The sequence below is a fragment of the Colletotrichum lupini genome, chromosome 1 (assembly GCF_023278565.1).
Source record: "Colletotrichum lupini chromosome 1, complete sequence".
NCBI lineage: Eukaryota > Fungi > Ascomycota > Sordariomycetes > Glomerellales > Glomerellaceae > Colletotrichum > Colletotrichum lupini.
The window spans coordinates 1,721,144-1,737,710 of NC_064672.1; the positions used below are offsets into that span (position 1 = coordinate 1,721,144).

At 36.7% G+C, this 16,567-nt stretch overlaps 4 protein-coding genes across 4 annotated transcripts; all 4 read left to right on the forward strand.

Moving 5' to 3' along the window:
* Nucleotides 1-286: 286 nt before the first annotated feature.
* Nucleotides 287-1,264, forward strand: CLUP02_00484 (NmrA-like family protein; the record flags this gene model as incomplete). The annotated part of the gene is made up of 1 exon (XM_049279532.1): nucleotides 287-1,264. The coding sequence occupies one exon, from the start codon at nucleotides 287-289 to the stop codon at nucleotides 1,262-1,264; it is 978 nt and encodes a 325-aa protein (XP_049135489.1).
* Nucleotides 1,265-2,728: 1,464 nt separating this feature from the next.
* Nucleotides 2,729-3,276, forward strand: CLUP02_00485 (uncharacterized protein; the record flags this gene model as incomplete). Its single annotated transcript, XM_049279533.1, has 2 exons — nucleotides 2,729-2,930; nucleotides 2,999-3,276. 2 exons carry the CDS (start codon nucleotides 2,729-2,731, stop codon nucleotides 3,274-3,276), a joined length of 480 nt encoding a protein of 159 aa, XP_049135490.1.
* Nucleotides 3,277-4,031: 755 nt separating this feature from the next.
* Nucleotides 4,032-4,658, forward strand: CLUP02_00486 (SMP-30/Gluconolaconase/LRE-like region; the record flags this gene model as incomplete). The annotated part of the gene is made up of 1 exon (XM_049279534.1): nucleotides 4,032-4,658. One exon carries the CDS (start codon nucleotides 4,032-4,034, stop codon nucleotides 4,656-4,658), a length of 627 nt encoding a protein of 208 aa, XP_049135491.1.
* A 7,530-nt stretch (nucleotides 4,659-12,188) lies between these two features.
* On the forward strand, nucleotides 12,189-13,789 carry CLUP02_00487 (uncharacterized protein; the record flags this gene model as incomplete). The annotated part of the gene is made up of 3 exons (XM_049279535.1): nucleotides 12,189-12,368; nucleotides 12,416-13,536; nucleotides 13,588-13,789. The coding sequence occupies 3 exons, from the start codon at nucleotides 12,189-12,191 to the stop codon at nucleotides 13,787-13,789; spliced, it is 1,503 nt and encodes a 500-aa protein (XP_049135492.1).
* Between the last annotated feature and the right edge of the window lie 2,778 nt (nucleotides 13,790-16,567).

A 16,567-nucleotide genomic window follows, 5' to 3' on the forward strand; every position in this document is an offset into this window, starting at 1 on the left:
CCGCGCGGTAGTGACGCATTCTTTGGTGCAGCACGGGTGCTCACATGGCGAAGTGTTGCACAAAGGCCTATGTATGCAGCTTATTGCAATTCCAGGCTTCGAGATGACTGATACTCGCGCGGTTATTACGCTTGCTGTTCTCGCAGCCGGAGTTGTTCAACGCGCCGCACCAGGGACAAGATACATTTAAACCCAGCCGATGCGAATGAAAACCCTTCCCGCTTGACCTAACACCTACTATTCCATTTGGACAGATCGATTAAATCTCGACTTTCAACTTTCCGACATGCCTCTCATCGTCGTTACCGGAGCCACAGGCACTCAGGGTGGTTCTGTCGCCCGCATCTTTGCCAAAGACTCGGCTTGGAAAGTACGAGGTCTGACTCGGAACCCAAACAGCGATAAAGCCAAGGAGCTCGAAAGGCTTGGAATCGAGATTGTCTTTGCTGATCTCAATAATTCTTCAACTTTATCTGAAGCCTTCTCGGGTGCCACGGCAGTTTTCGGGACGACAAACTTCTGGGAAATCGCTCCCGAGCATGGCTTAGAGGCTGCTGAAAAAGATGAGGAGCAGCAGTTCATCAACATTGCTGATGCTTGTACCCAGTGTTCGACTCTCAAGCATTTGATTCTCAGTACGATGCCGAATTGTAGAGATATCTCTAACGGCAAGCTTCCATGTCCCCATTGGGATGCAAAGGCGAGGGGCGGGGAATACGTGAAGAAAGCCCATCCCGGCCTTGCAGCAAAGACTACCTACGTGTGGTTAGGATGGTATCTGGACAATATGGTCAACCAGCCTTTGATGTTTCCTCAACCGTATCTGGGACAATACATCTTGGCGCAACCATCTAAGGCTGATGGTATCGTCCCTGTTGCCGGAGTCGTCTCCCTCAATACTGGCATTGTCGTCCATGCCATCATCTCTCAGCCGGAAAAGACGCATACAAAATACGTCCCGATTGTAACCGACTTTATACCATGGATAGCGGTGGTCGAGGGATGGAGCAAGACTACTGGCAAGCCTGCCGTGTACGCCGAATTAACGGACACGGAGATCTCCAAACTTGTCGGACCTGTATTTGGTCCCGAAATGGCTAGTCAATTCAGGTTCAGTGAACAATACCCCGATTGGTACAGCTATTATCCTCAAGAGACCATATCTATCGGAAATCTTGGTATCGAGGCCAAAGTATACAACTTTGCGCGAGGGCTCGAACACTTGAAGGACGAAATCAAAGCCACGCTTGTTTCTAAGGCTTAGTGCTGTGGTTATGTGACATTCCTCCAGACGAAGATAGCCAGAATGTAACGTTCGAGCTTTTGCAACGATGTGAAGCAACATTTAGTCATTTATCTAGTGCGGTTCTGAGCTCGGTAGAATACAGAATGCTTAAATCACTTGTACGAGCTTTGTTAGTATGGTATGGATTCTATCAGTGAAGTTCATACTAACCGTAAGCAATTTGTCACCCGATTTACTACACGAAGTCATTCTTGATGGCTTTAAAAATCATCTTAGATCTAATATTATATGCGCTCGTGAAAACTATGTTTGGCAGAATAGAGTCATTTTGGAGAGATTCGTATGGAGTATCAGTTGCTATGATCATTATCGACTCAGCTAGGTCTGACGACCAAGCCAGACTCATTGTGAGTTGCGTACTGTCAGGAAATCGCTTGCTTCTTTGACCTTCGCCAATGCAGAGATAGGCAAATATCTCTCATCTGACACAAATCATTGAACTCCAAGCCGGAGAATTAAGATTTGGCGTCGATCCTTAGAAGACCAGTCGAAGTGATTAATCTATACTTCTCTTTTCGTAAGGAAAACCTTATGAGTAGGCCTCATTGCAGGCTTCTTGGAGTTCACAACCCGAATTAAGTTACGCCATGAACCTGGTATTGTCGGCACGCGGATATCAATCTCCGTAACATGGTAGATTCAATAGTTGCGACTGAGTTAAGTGAACTTACACATTCAACAAGAGTACTCAGTATGTGTGATCGCCAGAATAGGAAAGAATTCGCCGAGGCATTCAACTAGTCAAGTATCCCTACCCTGTACGTGGACAAGTTGTGTAGCTCCAAACTGTAATCTTGTTCAGCACATAGCGCGCGGTTAACGTCGCAGGGATCATGCTCAAAGAGTAAATACTCGAGATGATCCGACCGCGGATCAAGTAGGATGCTCAGAGGAACGCCGGGACTCCGATTTTGTCCGTCTCAAGTTGTATTTTCTCGTTTGATTTGTTGCGGGTGGAAGCTTCTCCAATTAGAGTGTGAACTTACCACAGCCGCTAGCAAGCAACTACCATCGACATGGACCCCCAGGGGGGGTGGGGGGTGGGGGAGATACACCGGAGAAAGCGATGCCAGTCACCGGGGAAAGCTCAGGTAGCCGATGATGTTTACGGTCGTGTCGTAGTCTCAGCTCGTAGGTCCAGCGGGCACATTTTCGTGACCTCGCACTACCAGTTCCGGGCTGCCCGTTTCGATTTCCAGTGTTGACTGACACCTGCCACGAAAACAAAAATCTTGGCCTTGCTCACAAATCCGAAATGGAATCTGGCTTGTATCAATGAGGCATAGCACACTTGGACTTGGATCATGCCGCTGGCTGCTATCTAGCATATATAGAACCCCAGAGTTCATCCTAAGTCTCGTCCCGAACAAGCTTAACGACTTGAAACACAACTTAATCAGTTTTCTCTTACGCCGCACCGCTATGTTGTCCTCAATAATCCTCAACCTGGTATCTTTGGGTCTTCTGTCCTGCCTGGGTACTGCCGCTGCAGCCTTGCAATCAGGAGTTTTGTTCCAAGCCAACATTACCACTGGACAGCAAACATCTTTCGGTCCTGGTCCTAAGGGTACCAGACTTTCTATACCAATTCTTGGGGGCACACTTACGGGATCCAAGCTTTCAGGTATGCTTGCGTCGACCAAGAAAAGGGCTGAATTATTTTGCATTGGGCTGACAACTTTGCCCGGCCAGGCGAGGTGCTGAGCATAGGCGCAGACTGGGGCCTCTTTGACTCGAAGGGCACGTTCAACGTCGACGCCTACTATCAAATTCGCACCAACGATGGCGTCGACATTTTTGCACACTCCCAGGGCCCTAGCCAGCCGGATGGACGCATTTTGACGCACATCACACTAGAGACTGGTAATGACGAGTACTACTGGGTGAACAATATCGCAATTGCTGGAATTACGACGGTTGGCAATGACTTCATCGTCATAGAGGCGTACCAGCTCACCCCGGATGCCTGAAAGCGTGGGTGTGCTGGTTTATGTAACAAAGTTTTGCATCTTTGGGAGATAGGTCGCTCGAATCACGCGTATATTGAGCTGCGGTAGATTCTTGGCGCTGCAGCAGGCACACCTTTTTTGCTTGGAATTGTCGCTATAGCGCCTAATATGAGCTCTTTTCTGTTGAACCAGACTGTCGACGCTTGCTTCCCGCCCAGCTACGATTGGTGTAATCTAAGTTTTGCGGAGAGCCTTTTCCCTCGTTGATAAATTCAGATGTGGTACAACATTGCACTGCAGGTTTCACATCTCCAGTCGTAATCATACAAGATTAAAGTTCCGTCACTGGCTTGAGCTCGTCTAAGGTATTAATGCTGTACAAATTCGTGTTGCACGTACTGCATTGTCGCAGATCGTCTGACGTGGTCAAGCAGACCTTGCCCCGGATTCAAGAGCCTTCTAATCCACATCCCACCCGTGAGAAGAGAACTATACCTGGATGGTCATACGGAGTCATCATACATGTAGGTTTCGAGCAGTGCGCGCCCCTTTGTGCTACAGCGTGCTTCGATGGTATTGCACAAGGTCCGGCCGTTGTAGCCTGCTCCTTCGCCGTAACTACATATACCCATCCTGACACGCTACTTTCTCGCTGCTCGCTCTTTCACGTAACGCGCTTGAAAGAGGCCGACGCAAAACTCTCCACCCGTTCCAGCAGTATCTCAAGCTGAGAATCATATGCTCTTAGTCAAGGAAACTTGTCAAACTCATAAACAATGCTTATTATCTCTCGGTTCTCCAACTATGTCGTGGTCCTCTCACTCTGGGCTACCATGATGCTCTGGGCAAAAGCTGCCGCGGTTGAGTTTCTGTCATATCAACCGTCATTTTCCAAGCTGATAGGTCAGAATGCGACTGGCAAAGTCGCCCAAGAGACTTCATGGGAAGCCTTTCATGAGGGTGGTATCTATAATAAGAAGGATAATTCGCTGTACATCTCCTCTAACTTCGACACCGTCGGCAACCCCATCAACATCACAGTACTATCTCTCGACGACCTTTCAATTCGAAGTCAGCGGTACGTCAACTTGAGCATGCCCAATGGCGGATCAGTATTTCGTGCCAATAGAGGAGGAAGGTATATGGGGTCAGACCAGACTTTGCAAGTTTGGTGTGATCAGGGCGACACGAATAATTATTCCAAGCTAGTCTCTCTGGACCCTGATGCCAACCAAACAACAACGCTTTTCTCAAGTTTCTTCAACCGGAACTTCACGTCTATAAATGACGTCCGTCAGCACCCGGAGACCGGTGACCTCTGGTTTACCGACGCTACATACGCCTACTTCAATGGCTTCCGCCCCAGCCCTCAAATGCCTACGCAAGTCTATCTGTCGGATTAGAAGTCTAATTCGACCGCGGTATATAGCCGACTGCGCAGGGGCCAATTAGGGGCCCTATTTACGATTATTATAAATAGCCTAACCTATGGTTAGAACCTCCTTTTTATACCTACTACGTAAATATTTATATAGTTTAATTAATCTCTTCGTTAACTACGATTTAAACTAATTACTTTATAATAGGAATATTAATACTAATTAGTAATTAAATTCTACTATTGTAAATTAATAAGGTATCTTATTATATAAAAGAGACGACCTCTTAATATTATACGGGATAAGAGATTCGTACTAATTAACTTTATAAAAATAGATAAAAAAGGAGGCGATTCTCGAATACTATATGGAATTAAGTAATCGTAGCCCTTTACTACTTACGAGAGGTCGATATTTATTATATTAAACTACGTTAATTAATAGAACTACTTAAGTAACTAGCCTTTTATTATTACCCCGAGTAGCTTTTTTACTAAACGACTTTTTTATAGCCGGCCCGTAATTAGAAATTAACTAGTTAAATTAATAAAAGTACGGTATAAAAGAGTACTACGTAATTAAAAAAGGGAATTTCTAAACGTAAATATTCTTACTTAGTAATAAAAGTAACTTTATAAGAATTATTAAGCTAAGAGATCTATAGTATATAAGAAAGTTTATTATTACGAGGATTTTATAAGTACGACTTTAAGTTTATAATCTAAACGACCTTCTTATAGCTCCCTTAACTACCCCCCGGGTATTATTTAAGAATATAATATAGGGGATAGTTTAACGAGGGAGGAGGGAATTTAAAGGTCTTAATAATATCGAGCTAAAAGTATTACGGATCTTAAAAATTAATTTAAAAAGAAGGCGGCTATTTTAAAATAATCTTACGACCTCTTGTTAAAGTTATTATTAGCCTAAAAAAAGGTTAAAAAACCGAGGATCTAAAGGGAAAAGAAAAGAATCCTTTAGAGGGTTATTAAAAAGCTTTTTTTTTATACTAACTCCTAGCGCGAGATTACTAATTTTAAAAAATTAACTAAAGAAGCTATTTAAAGATTATAAAGAGTACGAGGCTTAAGAAGCTAAAAGTATACGGAATAACGGAAATTAATAACTAATAAAGATCCCGAGATTAATTACTATATCTTCTTATAGTAATATAAACGTTTACTATTACTATTATTAAAAAGAACTATTAAAACCTACCCTTTTTTACTAAATAAAAAAGAGGATCTTAGTAAGTACTATAGCTAGCGATTTAAAAAAGTAATAATAATTATTAAAAATAATAAAAACGAGAGTAGTAATAAGACGGCGAGAGGAAGAGGGAATCTCCTAGACCTTAATAAATTCGTTAAGTAGCAAAAGCACGGATTTATTATAATTAATGCGCAGATTAAATATATTTTTATTAAAATTAAATATATTAATAACTATTAATATGGGTATAAGCTAGAGTACGACCCTTAGTAAATTAAAATAAAAAAGAAGAGGACGAAACCCGATCTTAAATAGAATCCTAATCCTTTATAAATAAGTAAATATTAACCCGGATTATTAGGGGACGTAAATATATAAAATCGTAAATTAGCCTAATAGCGAGTAAATTAACGTAGTATTAATTTATTTAACTAAGGTTTATAAAAAAAAAGGGCTATAGGGGTAACCCCTATTTTATAAGATCGTAAACGACCCTAGTTATTAGCTAGACGAATAGTTCGCGAGCATAAGCCTAAGAATTACGAAAATAGTTAATAAATTCCTTTACGGGCAAGGGGTATTACTAGCGTAATTATAATTATAAGAGCTATATAAAATATTAATAGCGATAATTATAGAGGAGGAATTCGTATTATAGAACTAAGTATAGGTTAATAGAGTATATAATTACTTTAACGAATTTAAAAAAAAAGTAAACGACCTAGATTTCCTCCCTATAATTACTAACAAAAATCTATTATTATAAAAGGATATACCGGGGTAAAATATAGTACTAGAAGTACGATAATTAATAATTTTACTTATTTCGATTTATAATTTATTACCGCTACTAATATAAAATTTAGTACCGATCGGCTAATAAAAAAAAAAGTAAACGACCTAAAGTTACTAATAGTATATAGTAACGTAAGGATCGTATATAAATATTAAAAATCTAATAGCGAATACGAAGTAATTTATAAACCTTAAAAAGATCTTCTTAAAAAAGAAATTATACTCTAGGGGGAAGTATAAGGTCTTATAAAAAACCCTAACGATATTTTATAATTATTATAAAAAAGTCGGAATTAGGGAATATTAATACTATTTAGTAATTAATATCGTACTTATAAGCAAAGCCTCTAATTATTATTATAAAGTAGTACGTAATCTTAATTAAAACGACTTTTTTAGTATAATTAACGTAATCCAAAGCCGCTTTAAAACTTATAATAAGAACCTAGAGCTCCTATTTAAACTACGAGCGATTTCTTTTATATTTATAGCTAGGATAATAGAGGGTAAATTGTAAATAGAGATCCTTAAAGAGCTTATTAATTAAATTAATAAGCTAGCGAAAACCTAGCTAAATAAGAGGATAAACGAGCGGAAAGTTAAATATTTTTATATTATAATTTAGTATATATTAAAAATAAAAGTCACCCTATACTAAGTACTTAAAGACTACGAAACACTCTACTCGAGGCTAAGATCTAGCTTTAATATTAAAATAAAAATACCGTACTAAACCTATTTTTAAGTATATAATAGCCCTTATTAATAATATTAGGTCGATTAAATGTATAATAAAAAAGGAAAAGAGGCTAAATATAGTAATCGCTAGTAAAAAGGCCTAGATTTATTAAATAAGTAGAGATTTAACTTATAAATAGGGTAATAAAAGAAGTAATACTATATTTATAAAAAGGATAGATATTAGTTAAGTAACTATTCTAAAAAAGAACGTGCTAAATCGTATAAATAATATAAAAAGTCGAGGGTAGTAAATAGTAAAACTAGCCCTCGTCGGTTTAACTAATTCCTTATTATATATAAGGGTAGATCCGGGGGCATAGAACCTAGCGATAGTAGCTAAAGTAGCGACTTAAAATATATACCCCCTATAAGAGATTTAGAAAATAAGGAAAATCTTACCCCCTATACTAACGAATTAAATTATAACAAAATCGATAATATTAACTACTCTTTTTTTACCCCGTTAGCTTTTAAAAAATATACGAAGCTAAACGAATAAAGGGTAATAAAAGCTCTTAATAAGTAGGCTTTTATTTATAAATAGTAAAGGAAGGTCCCTTAAATAACGAATACGGAGGTAGCTAAAAGGGTAAATTTAATAGGGCCAAAGCCTATTCTTTTAATAATTAAAAAGAAGACGCTATCTCTTTTAATATTTAAAAAAAAAGAATATAGTACTAAGTAAATCTAGGGGTAGCTAGAGGGGTCCTTTTTATACTACTTAGATCCTTTAAATACTAAGCTTATATAAGTATTTTACGCAAACAAAAAGTATAATTTAAACGATTTTTATAGGATTATCCTAGATATTAGGGTATTGTAATAATTAACTAGAGGAAAAGGGTAATTCTAAGTATTATAAAAGATCGCACTAGTAACGCTTAATACGTTAATAATAAGTATTATAAAGATTAGTTTTAGCCTAAGTAAGGAAATCGTCGTCCTAGGTATAATAAAAGTAAAGATATACTTCGGAACGATAACTTTTTATATTTTACTTATTAATACCCTATTTCTTTTATATCTAAAAGATATAGATCGACTAAGTATTATATTTAATAATATAAAAAATAGAATTTCTAGTAATAAGTACTTTAAGATAGTCGAACGACGATGGGGGTATACGTTTATAAAGCTTATTAATAAAACGAAGTTAATTAATTACTTAACGAAAAGTAAGCTTAGAAGACTATACTAGAGATTTGGGTACTCGTTAATTATGAGGCTATATAACCTCTTAAAGTAATTAAGTAATAATAATATCGAAATAGGGGCGCTAGAGTAGTTAATAAAAGTATATTACTAATACTAAATAAATACGCAAAGCTTATATAAATTTAAGTTTAAATTACGTAATAAGCTTAACTTTAACTAAAAAATCGTTATTAATATTTTCTATTTAAATAGTTAGTTAGTATTATATATAATCGACGTAATTATATCTTTCTAAATAGGGCAATTCCTCCGGGATTTATAAATAAAAATAATATAAGTAGCCCTATAAAAAAGCTAGATCGATATATACTAAGGACCGCTAGACGGCATTAAAACCGACGTTAATACTAGCTTTAAATTAATAAAATTTAAGAATAATACGACGGCCTATAGTATATAGCTAAAAGTTATACCCATTAAAGCGTACTATAATATTAAAAAAGTAAAAAGGGCACACTAGTAATTAAAAAGGGCGTTTAGAATTATTAAAAAGGAAAATCCGGATTCTACTAATAACGAATGCCTCTAAATAGTACTTAAATACTATAATAATACTATAGAGCCTAACGGACTTATACTAACGCTATTAGTATTTAGAGTATATTTAAAAACGACCTTAGCCTCGCTACCGTCGCTAAGTATAAGCTAACGAGCCTAAGTAATTAAAAAAATAATACGGGTACTACGTAAAGTAAATATAAAAAAGTAAGTTAATAAAGTAATTACTACGCGCAATAGGCCCGATATAAGGGATAATTTAAATATATTACTAAATTTAGATATATAAGTATAATACGAAATTACTTAATAATAGGCTAGGCTATATAAATTAATTTTTATTAACGAGCGCTCTTATATAGTTATAAGAGATCGCAACTAGCCTCTCGAAGTATTAATTATAGTAATTAAACCGTACTATATAAATCCTAATAAAGTAATTTCTAACTTATAAAAAGAAGAAGAGCTAGGGGAAACTATATAACCCGTAATAGAAATATAGGAAATTATCCTTAATAAAATCGTTGTAGTAATACTAATAGACGATAAGGAAGAGGAAATTACTAAAAGGGTACTAATACTACCAGTAAGACGTCGCAAAAGACCATAACGATAAGCCTTAATATAGTAATTTATTATTAGTAACGAGGTAATTAATACCTTTTATATAGTAAAAAAGAAAGCCGATTTTAAGCTAGCGATTAAACTACGTAAAGAAGGTATAATTATAATTATTAAAAAGCCGTATAAAGGATTAGATCTTATTAAAATAAACACTCTTTATAATCGAGGGGTCTATTAATTTATCTTATATAACCTAAAAAAATATATAAACCTCTATATATTTAAATTACGAATAGTTCGTAAAATTAAAAAAAAAGGAACACCCTAGCTATATAAGAAGTCTAAATACGTAATTTAGGGGTACGGCGACGTTAAAAAGGTAACGCTACTTATATAATTACTTATTATATAGCGCTATAGCTAACGATTAATAATAGTACTAATAGTATCGCTACGGAAGAAGGGATACGAGATTTAGAGCCGTAATATTACCTAGGTATATACCTAATTAGCTATAGGGCTTATAAGGAAAATCCTGGCCTATTTACTAAAAGAAATAGCTAGTAAGTACTTAGAAAGTACGATTATTAAAGTACTTAAGCCACTATATAAGCTCGTAAAATTGGGCACTTATTAGTAAGCTACTTACTACGATTTTTATATTAATTAATTATTAATAGTTACCTCTACGTATAACCCGTACTTATTAATTGCGGAGTATAAAAGCGACTAATTTAGGATTGTTAAAATATAAACTAACGATATATTAGGCCTATTTAATATTAACTTTATAAAGAAGGAGGATAAGGAGCTCTAAAAAGCGGGCTTCGTAGCGAAGCTAAAAGAGGTCTTTATAATAAATACCCCCTTAGTATTTAATAGCGGGATTTTTATAATTAAAAGGGAAACGGTCGTTTTTTAGTAAAAGGGGTAAAATAAGAAAATTAACCTTATTAATCCGAACGTAATTAACGTTAAGAAGTAGTATAAAGCTAAGCTCGCGCGAGGGGTATATATTATAAATATTTATTAACTCGAGGTAACTTTTAATTATATTAAGGTAACGTAAGCTATAGATCTAACTAAACGAGACGTCGAGGTACTTAATAAGTAGCTTAAGTAGTAGTAAATAAATCTCGATCTAGGTCTTATTTATTACTTAATCGATTTTATAATTAATAAGCTCTACGTTTTTATTAATAGGTTATTTACAAATAATAACGACCTTACTTTATAATTAGGGTATATTATTATCCTAGCTAACGAGAGTATAAGTAAGAGCGAATTTACTATATATAGTAATATAATCCACTACTCGTTAATTAAAAATAAGTAAGTAATAAGAAGTATACTAGCATTAGAAGTCTATAGTATAGTTAACGGCGTTAACCTCTTTTATATAATTTTAATAACGCTAAAAAAGATTACTAATTAAATTAGCTTTTTACCTATTTTAATAATTATTTATACCGATTTTTATTTATTATATAAATACCTTATTAAATTAAGAATAAAATAAAAAAAGAGGTTTATAATTAATATTATAGCCCTTAGGTAATCGTATAAAAGGCGCGAGATACTTAAGATTTATTAAATTAATAATAAAAATAACTTCGTAAACACTTTTATAAAAGTAGTATTAAATAAGGGATTAAAGTAATTTATAAGTAATAAAAAAGTTATTATATAAATAGAGGGATAGGTTATATAAAAAGAGTAGAGAAAAGGGGGAAAAGGAGACGACTTAATAGACGGGCCCGAGGTCGAATTATACCTCTAACTATAGTAATTAAATTAATAAAAAAAAGAGAAAGTTAGTATCGGATTAGAAGTCTAATTTAACTATAGTATATAGCCGACTATATAGGGGCTAATTAGGGGCCCTATTTACGATTATTATAGCTAGCCTAACCTACGGTTAGAACCTCCTTTTTATACCTACTACGCAGATATTTATATAGTTCAATTAATCTCTTCGTTAACTACGGTTCGAACTAACTACCCTGTAATAGGGATACCAACAGGAACATCAAAACTACCTAGCTATTGTTTGGACTTTGGAGAGGCCAGTGATAGAGCTTGGCTTTGGTCAGGATGAGATCGAGACCGAGGCCGTCGACAAAAGGCGGGTTCGGAAATTCTGAAAGTGAACTAGCCTCCCAGATATCCGATCGGCACAGTTGCGAATCGGTTTTCGGACAATTTGCATTACCAATCGAGGAATGTGCCACATTGGCATACCAGCTCTCACTCCCCACTCACCAGGATTGAGACGCGTCGTCTTGTGGACAGGAGGCTACGCCGAGTAAGGACCTAACCCAAGCTGCAAATTCGTAAATACGGGGTAGAACATAAGGGGTTATTGGATCCCAGATATTCTCACCCTTGATTACATTAAACTCGTGGTTCCTGCCCACTTTTGCTCGGCCCAATCTTCAACTTCATCCTAGTCGGGCCCGTGCTCTCGTCGCGCCTCCCGTTCTCAAATTTCTGCCTGAGCTTTCGTCTACCCCCTCCTGTTTAGCGATTATGACTACGAATATGGAAGATCACAAAAACGAGACCATCTCAAATGCTAGTGTTGGTGGGAAGCCATCTATCGTTAACCTTGAGAGGGTTCCCAGCTCAGTGATGGGAAGTAGCCTGGAACTCGATGAGGAGACGAACAGAAAGTTGCTTCGAAAAATCGATCGAAAGTTGATGCCTGTTGTAAGTCATGGCCCTTTCCTTGTCACGGTTGAATCTAACTTTGTAAGCTCTGCTTCACTTATGCCCTTCAATACTACGACAAGGCTATCCTCAGCCAGGCCGCCATATTTGGCCTGAGACAGGATCTAGAGCTCACCACCGGTCTCAAATACTCTTGGGTCTCTTTGATTTTCTATTTTGGATACATCGCAGGCACTTATCCAATTTCGTTCCTCGCCCAACGGTACCCGATGCGAATTGTCTGCACGGCTATCTGCGTAGCCTGGTCTTTCGTCATTCTCTGCACGCCCGCTTGTACATCCTATTCAGGACTCCTTGTCAACCGTTTCATGCTTGGTCTCATCGAGGCAGGTGTATCTCCCATCTTCATGCTTGTCGTGGGCCTCTGGTACACCCACTCAGAGCAGATATCACGATCCAGCTGGTGGTATTCTTGCAGCGGCGGATCTCTTCTTGTCTCACCTCTTATCAATTACGGACTCGGCCATATCAAGGGAGGTGCACTCAACTCTTGGCAATGGATGTATATCATTGCCGGTCTCGCCACCCTAGCTTGGGGTATCGCTCTCTGGTGGCTGTTTCCCGACAGCCCTCAGAATGCCAAGGGGTTCACAGAAGCCGAGCGCCGCCTTCTTCTCGAGCGAGTCCGACAGAACAATGCTGGTGCCGAAGACAAGCAGTTCAAGCCCTATCAATTCCGAGAAGCCTTGCTGGACTATCGAATGTGGGGCATCATTGTCTTGTCTACTGTGTCTTGCACTGGCTCCGGCGCCGTGACGACTTTCGGGACCATTGTGTTCAAGGACATGGGTTTCGACGTCTTTACATCTCTACTGCTCAATCTTCCTATTGGTGCTCTGGCCTTTATTTGTATCCTCAGTTCAGGTTATATTGTTAGAAGAGTTCCCAACTCTAGGCTCTACGTTGTTATAGGAGCATGTGTTCCTGTCATCTTGGGTTGTTCCTTGATCTGGCAACTTCCAGACTCCAACAGAGCAGGTCGTATCCTTGGCTTCTACCTTATCAACTTCTTCTCATCCGCATGGGTTCAGTGTATTGGCCTGGGCACGTCCAACGTTGCTGGACACACCAAGAAAGCTGTGTATGCTGCCGGGACGTTTATAGGCTGTTCTCTCGGGAACATCATTGGCCCTCTCATGTTTGACGCGTAAGTACATCAGCACACCACGTCTGACCGTACGCATGCTAATCGTCATAGAAAATTTGCACCGCGCTACGACGAATCATTCACAGGAATCATGATCTGCTTTGCGGTCTGTGTCTTTGTTGCTATCACGCTCCGATGGGCACTCGACCGAGAGAACAAGAGGCGCGACAGAGTCCACGGTCCACCGGAGCTGTCTCACGGTTTGCAAGACCGGACGGATCGGGAGAACGAATCCTTCAGATATAATCTGTAGTTTGTGGCGAACAATGGAATGTACTCGGAAGAGATATCAGAGCTACAAGAAGAATGAGGCTTGCTTCAAAGTTTAGTGATAACTCATTTTCTCCGTGTGAGGTAATTCAGTATGCGGAATCCTGCTTTCACGCTACCACACCTGCGAAAAAACAACGACACCGCTGCACTGAACTTGATTGCAATCACAACTGCGACGGGAGTACTGAGCAACTAAGGTACTTGGCACTTACTTACGTAAGTACGTACTCATAGGGTTAAGTGCGCCAAGTGGTCCAGGGGGAGGTGCAGGGTGGGGTTAGTTTAAGCTTAACTCAAAGTCTCTCATTGGCCGGTGAGGCGAATCATTGTCTGGATAAGTAGTCAAACAGTACTGCCCTGGTAACTTGGTAAAGCTCAAGACCAGTAAACTTTCTTGTCATCTCCTCATACATTTGCGTATAGTGGTGCAAGATGCAATTCATGACGGAGGGTTAAGGAAATCGATTTCGTCTAATGTAAATAATGCAGCCTGATTGTTTTGTATTCACCAAATTCAGAAGGCAGGTTAACCTGGTTTCTTCATTTGTCACCTGGATATCTCGGCTAACGAAAATGCGTAACGGAAATTCGAGATGTATACCTGAGCGGTTCATCAGAACAAACAAGAGTTATGACTATATAGTCGAAAAACACCAACGACAGACTAGATTTAGCTCCTACATCATTTAAGCGAGGATGATCGACGAGGAGCTTCACATAAATAGACTCTATTGCATCGGTCAATTCTGATGCATGAGAACAACAGGGTTTGTGTTTGAATCATGTCATAGTGCTTGAATGGCAGTTTAAAGACAAGAGCCAGCTCTAGAGAAATGTAAGACCTTCCGTTCGACCGTCGCTTCGCCCGACATACTCTCGCCCGTAGAGTACTCAACAAGAACTACCCAAACCACCCAGAAGCACGGCCCAGGGAAAGCATCGGCCTGTGACTAGCGTATCCCCAAAAGGCATGTGTTTATGGCTGTCTAGTAGCGCTTTTGCCCAGCGCTTATACCCATACAAACAAATTAAATATAAGGTTCGTATTTGATTATTTAGCTCATTTCTCGCGCTATATTTAATTATTTAATAATTAATTAATAGATTTAACTGATTTCCTAATTAGGAATTAAATAAAGCTATTATAAAAGTCCTTATAATACTAACTTATAGACTTTACCTCGATTAGCTTTTCTAATTAAAAAATTAACTTCTTATTTCTATAATACCGCCGCAAAGCTAGTTCTTAAAATATTAAACCTCCTCTAGCGTAAAGGATCTTATTAATAATTATTATAAAGTTAAAATTAACTTCGTAAAGCTAAATATCCTCTCGTAGTTTATTATTATTATAAGGATTATAAAGATATTAAGTATAAGCTTACTTAACGTTAAATAGGTTAGTTAATAGTTAATTTACTATTAAATTAGGTTAAGGACTAGCTAAGGGATAATTTATAAGTAATATTAATTAAGCTTAGGCGCGTAGTTAATTATTATATTTATTATTTAAGATATTAACTATTATTAGTATTATAAGTCTTTTATAATACTCTTTAAAATCGTAAGGGTATTAAAAGTAGTTTATAATTATTATAGTAAAGGAAGAGGACTTAGATAACGAGGAAGAGGAGGACTTATTATCTCGTTTATATACTATTTTTATTAGTAATCGTAAAGTCCTTTTTTCGTATTAAATAGTTAGTAGCTCTATTTAGGTATATCCTACCTCTTTTTTAACTATTTTAATCCTTATTTAGGATAAAAAATAATTATTATAGTATAGAGCAGAGAGTTACTTAACTTAGTATAATACTTATTAAGGACTTACTAAGTATTAATAATTAATAATTAAAAGTATTTTTATAAGTTAAAATTATTATTAAGAAGTAGCTCTGCCCGTTCTCTAAGTATATATTTAGACTAAATATAACGAGGGATATTACTTAAGGTTAGAGGTTAAAAAAGAGGTTAAGATATAAATTAATAATAAGCTAATTACTAATAAGGTAGTATTACTTACGTTAATTACGATTACGACGCTATAATTTAAAAAGCTATAAAATCTATTTTCTTTTTAAAAAGTTTATGATATAACTTCTTTTATTCCTTGAGACGGTTAATAAGGTACTCGAGACCTACTATTACTTCTTATAAATAGCTATAACCGTCTCCTTTACCCTAGCCCTAGTATTTTATTATTTAGAAGTAAAATAGCTTGAGTACTACTTTTAGCTCGGCTAGTAGTTACTAGTTATTATTATTAAAAACGTCTTTAATAGGGATCCGTTGCTTTAGATCTTTATAAGCTCGACTAATTATTAAGAAGGTATAGATCTATTTTCTTTTTTATAAAGAGCGCTATATTATAAAATATATTAAATTCTATTTTATATCGTTATTAAGCGTTAATATAAGCTTTTATAACGACTTTTTAAAGAGAGTAAATATATTATTCTTATTAGTTTTATTATTAACCTCGAAAAAGGCTTTATATTATTAAAATAACGAGCGAATAAATTTAATAACGTTCCGAAGCTTATTAATAGGGCCCTTTATATACTAAAAATTAAAATCTTTTTAAAATTATTTAGTATTAATTAATATATCTAATTCTTATTTAAATACCTCTTTATTATTACTAAATAAAAAGGCCTTATTAACGAGGTTAAGAATATAACCGTAGTACTTTATCCTCTAGTTAAGAATATTTTTTTAAGTATAGGTATAAAATAATATAAGATATAAATAACTTAAG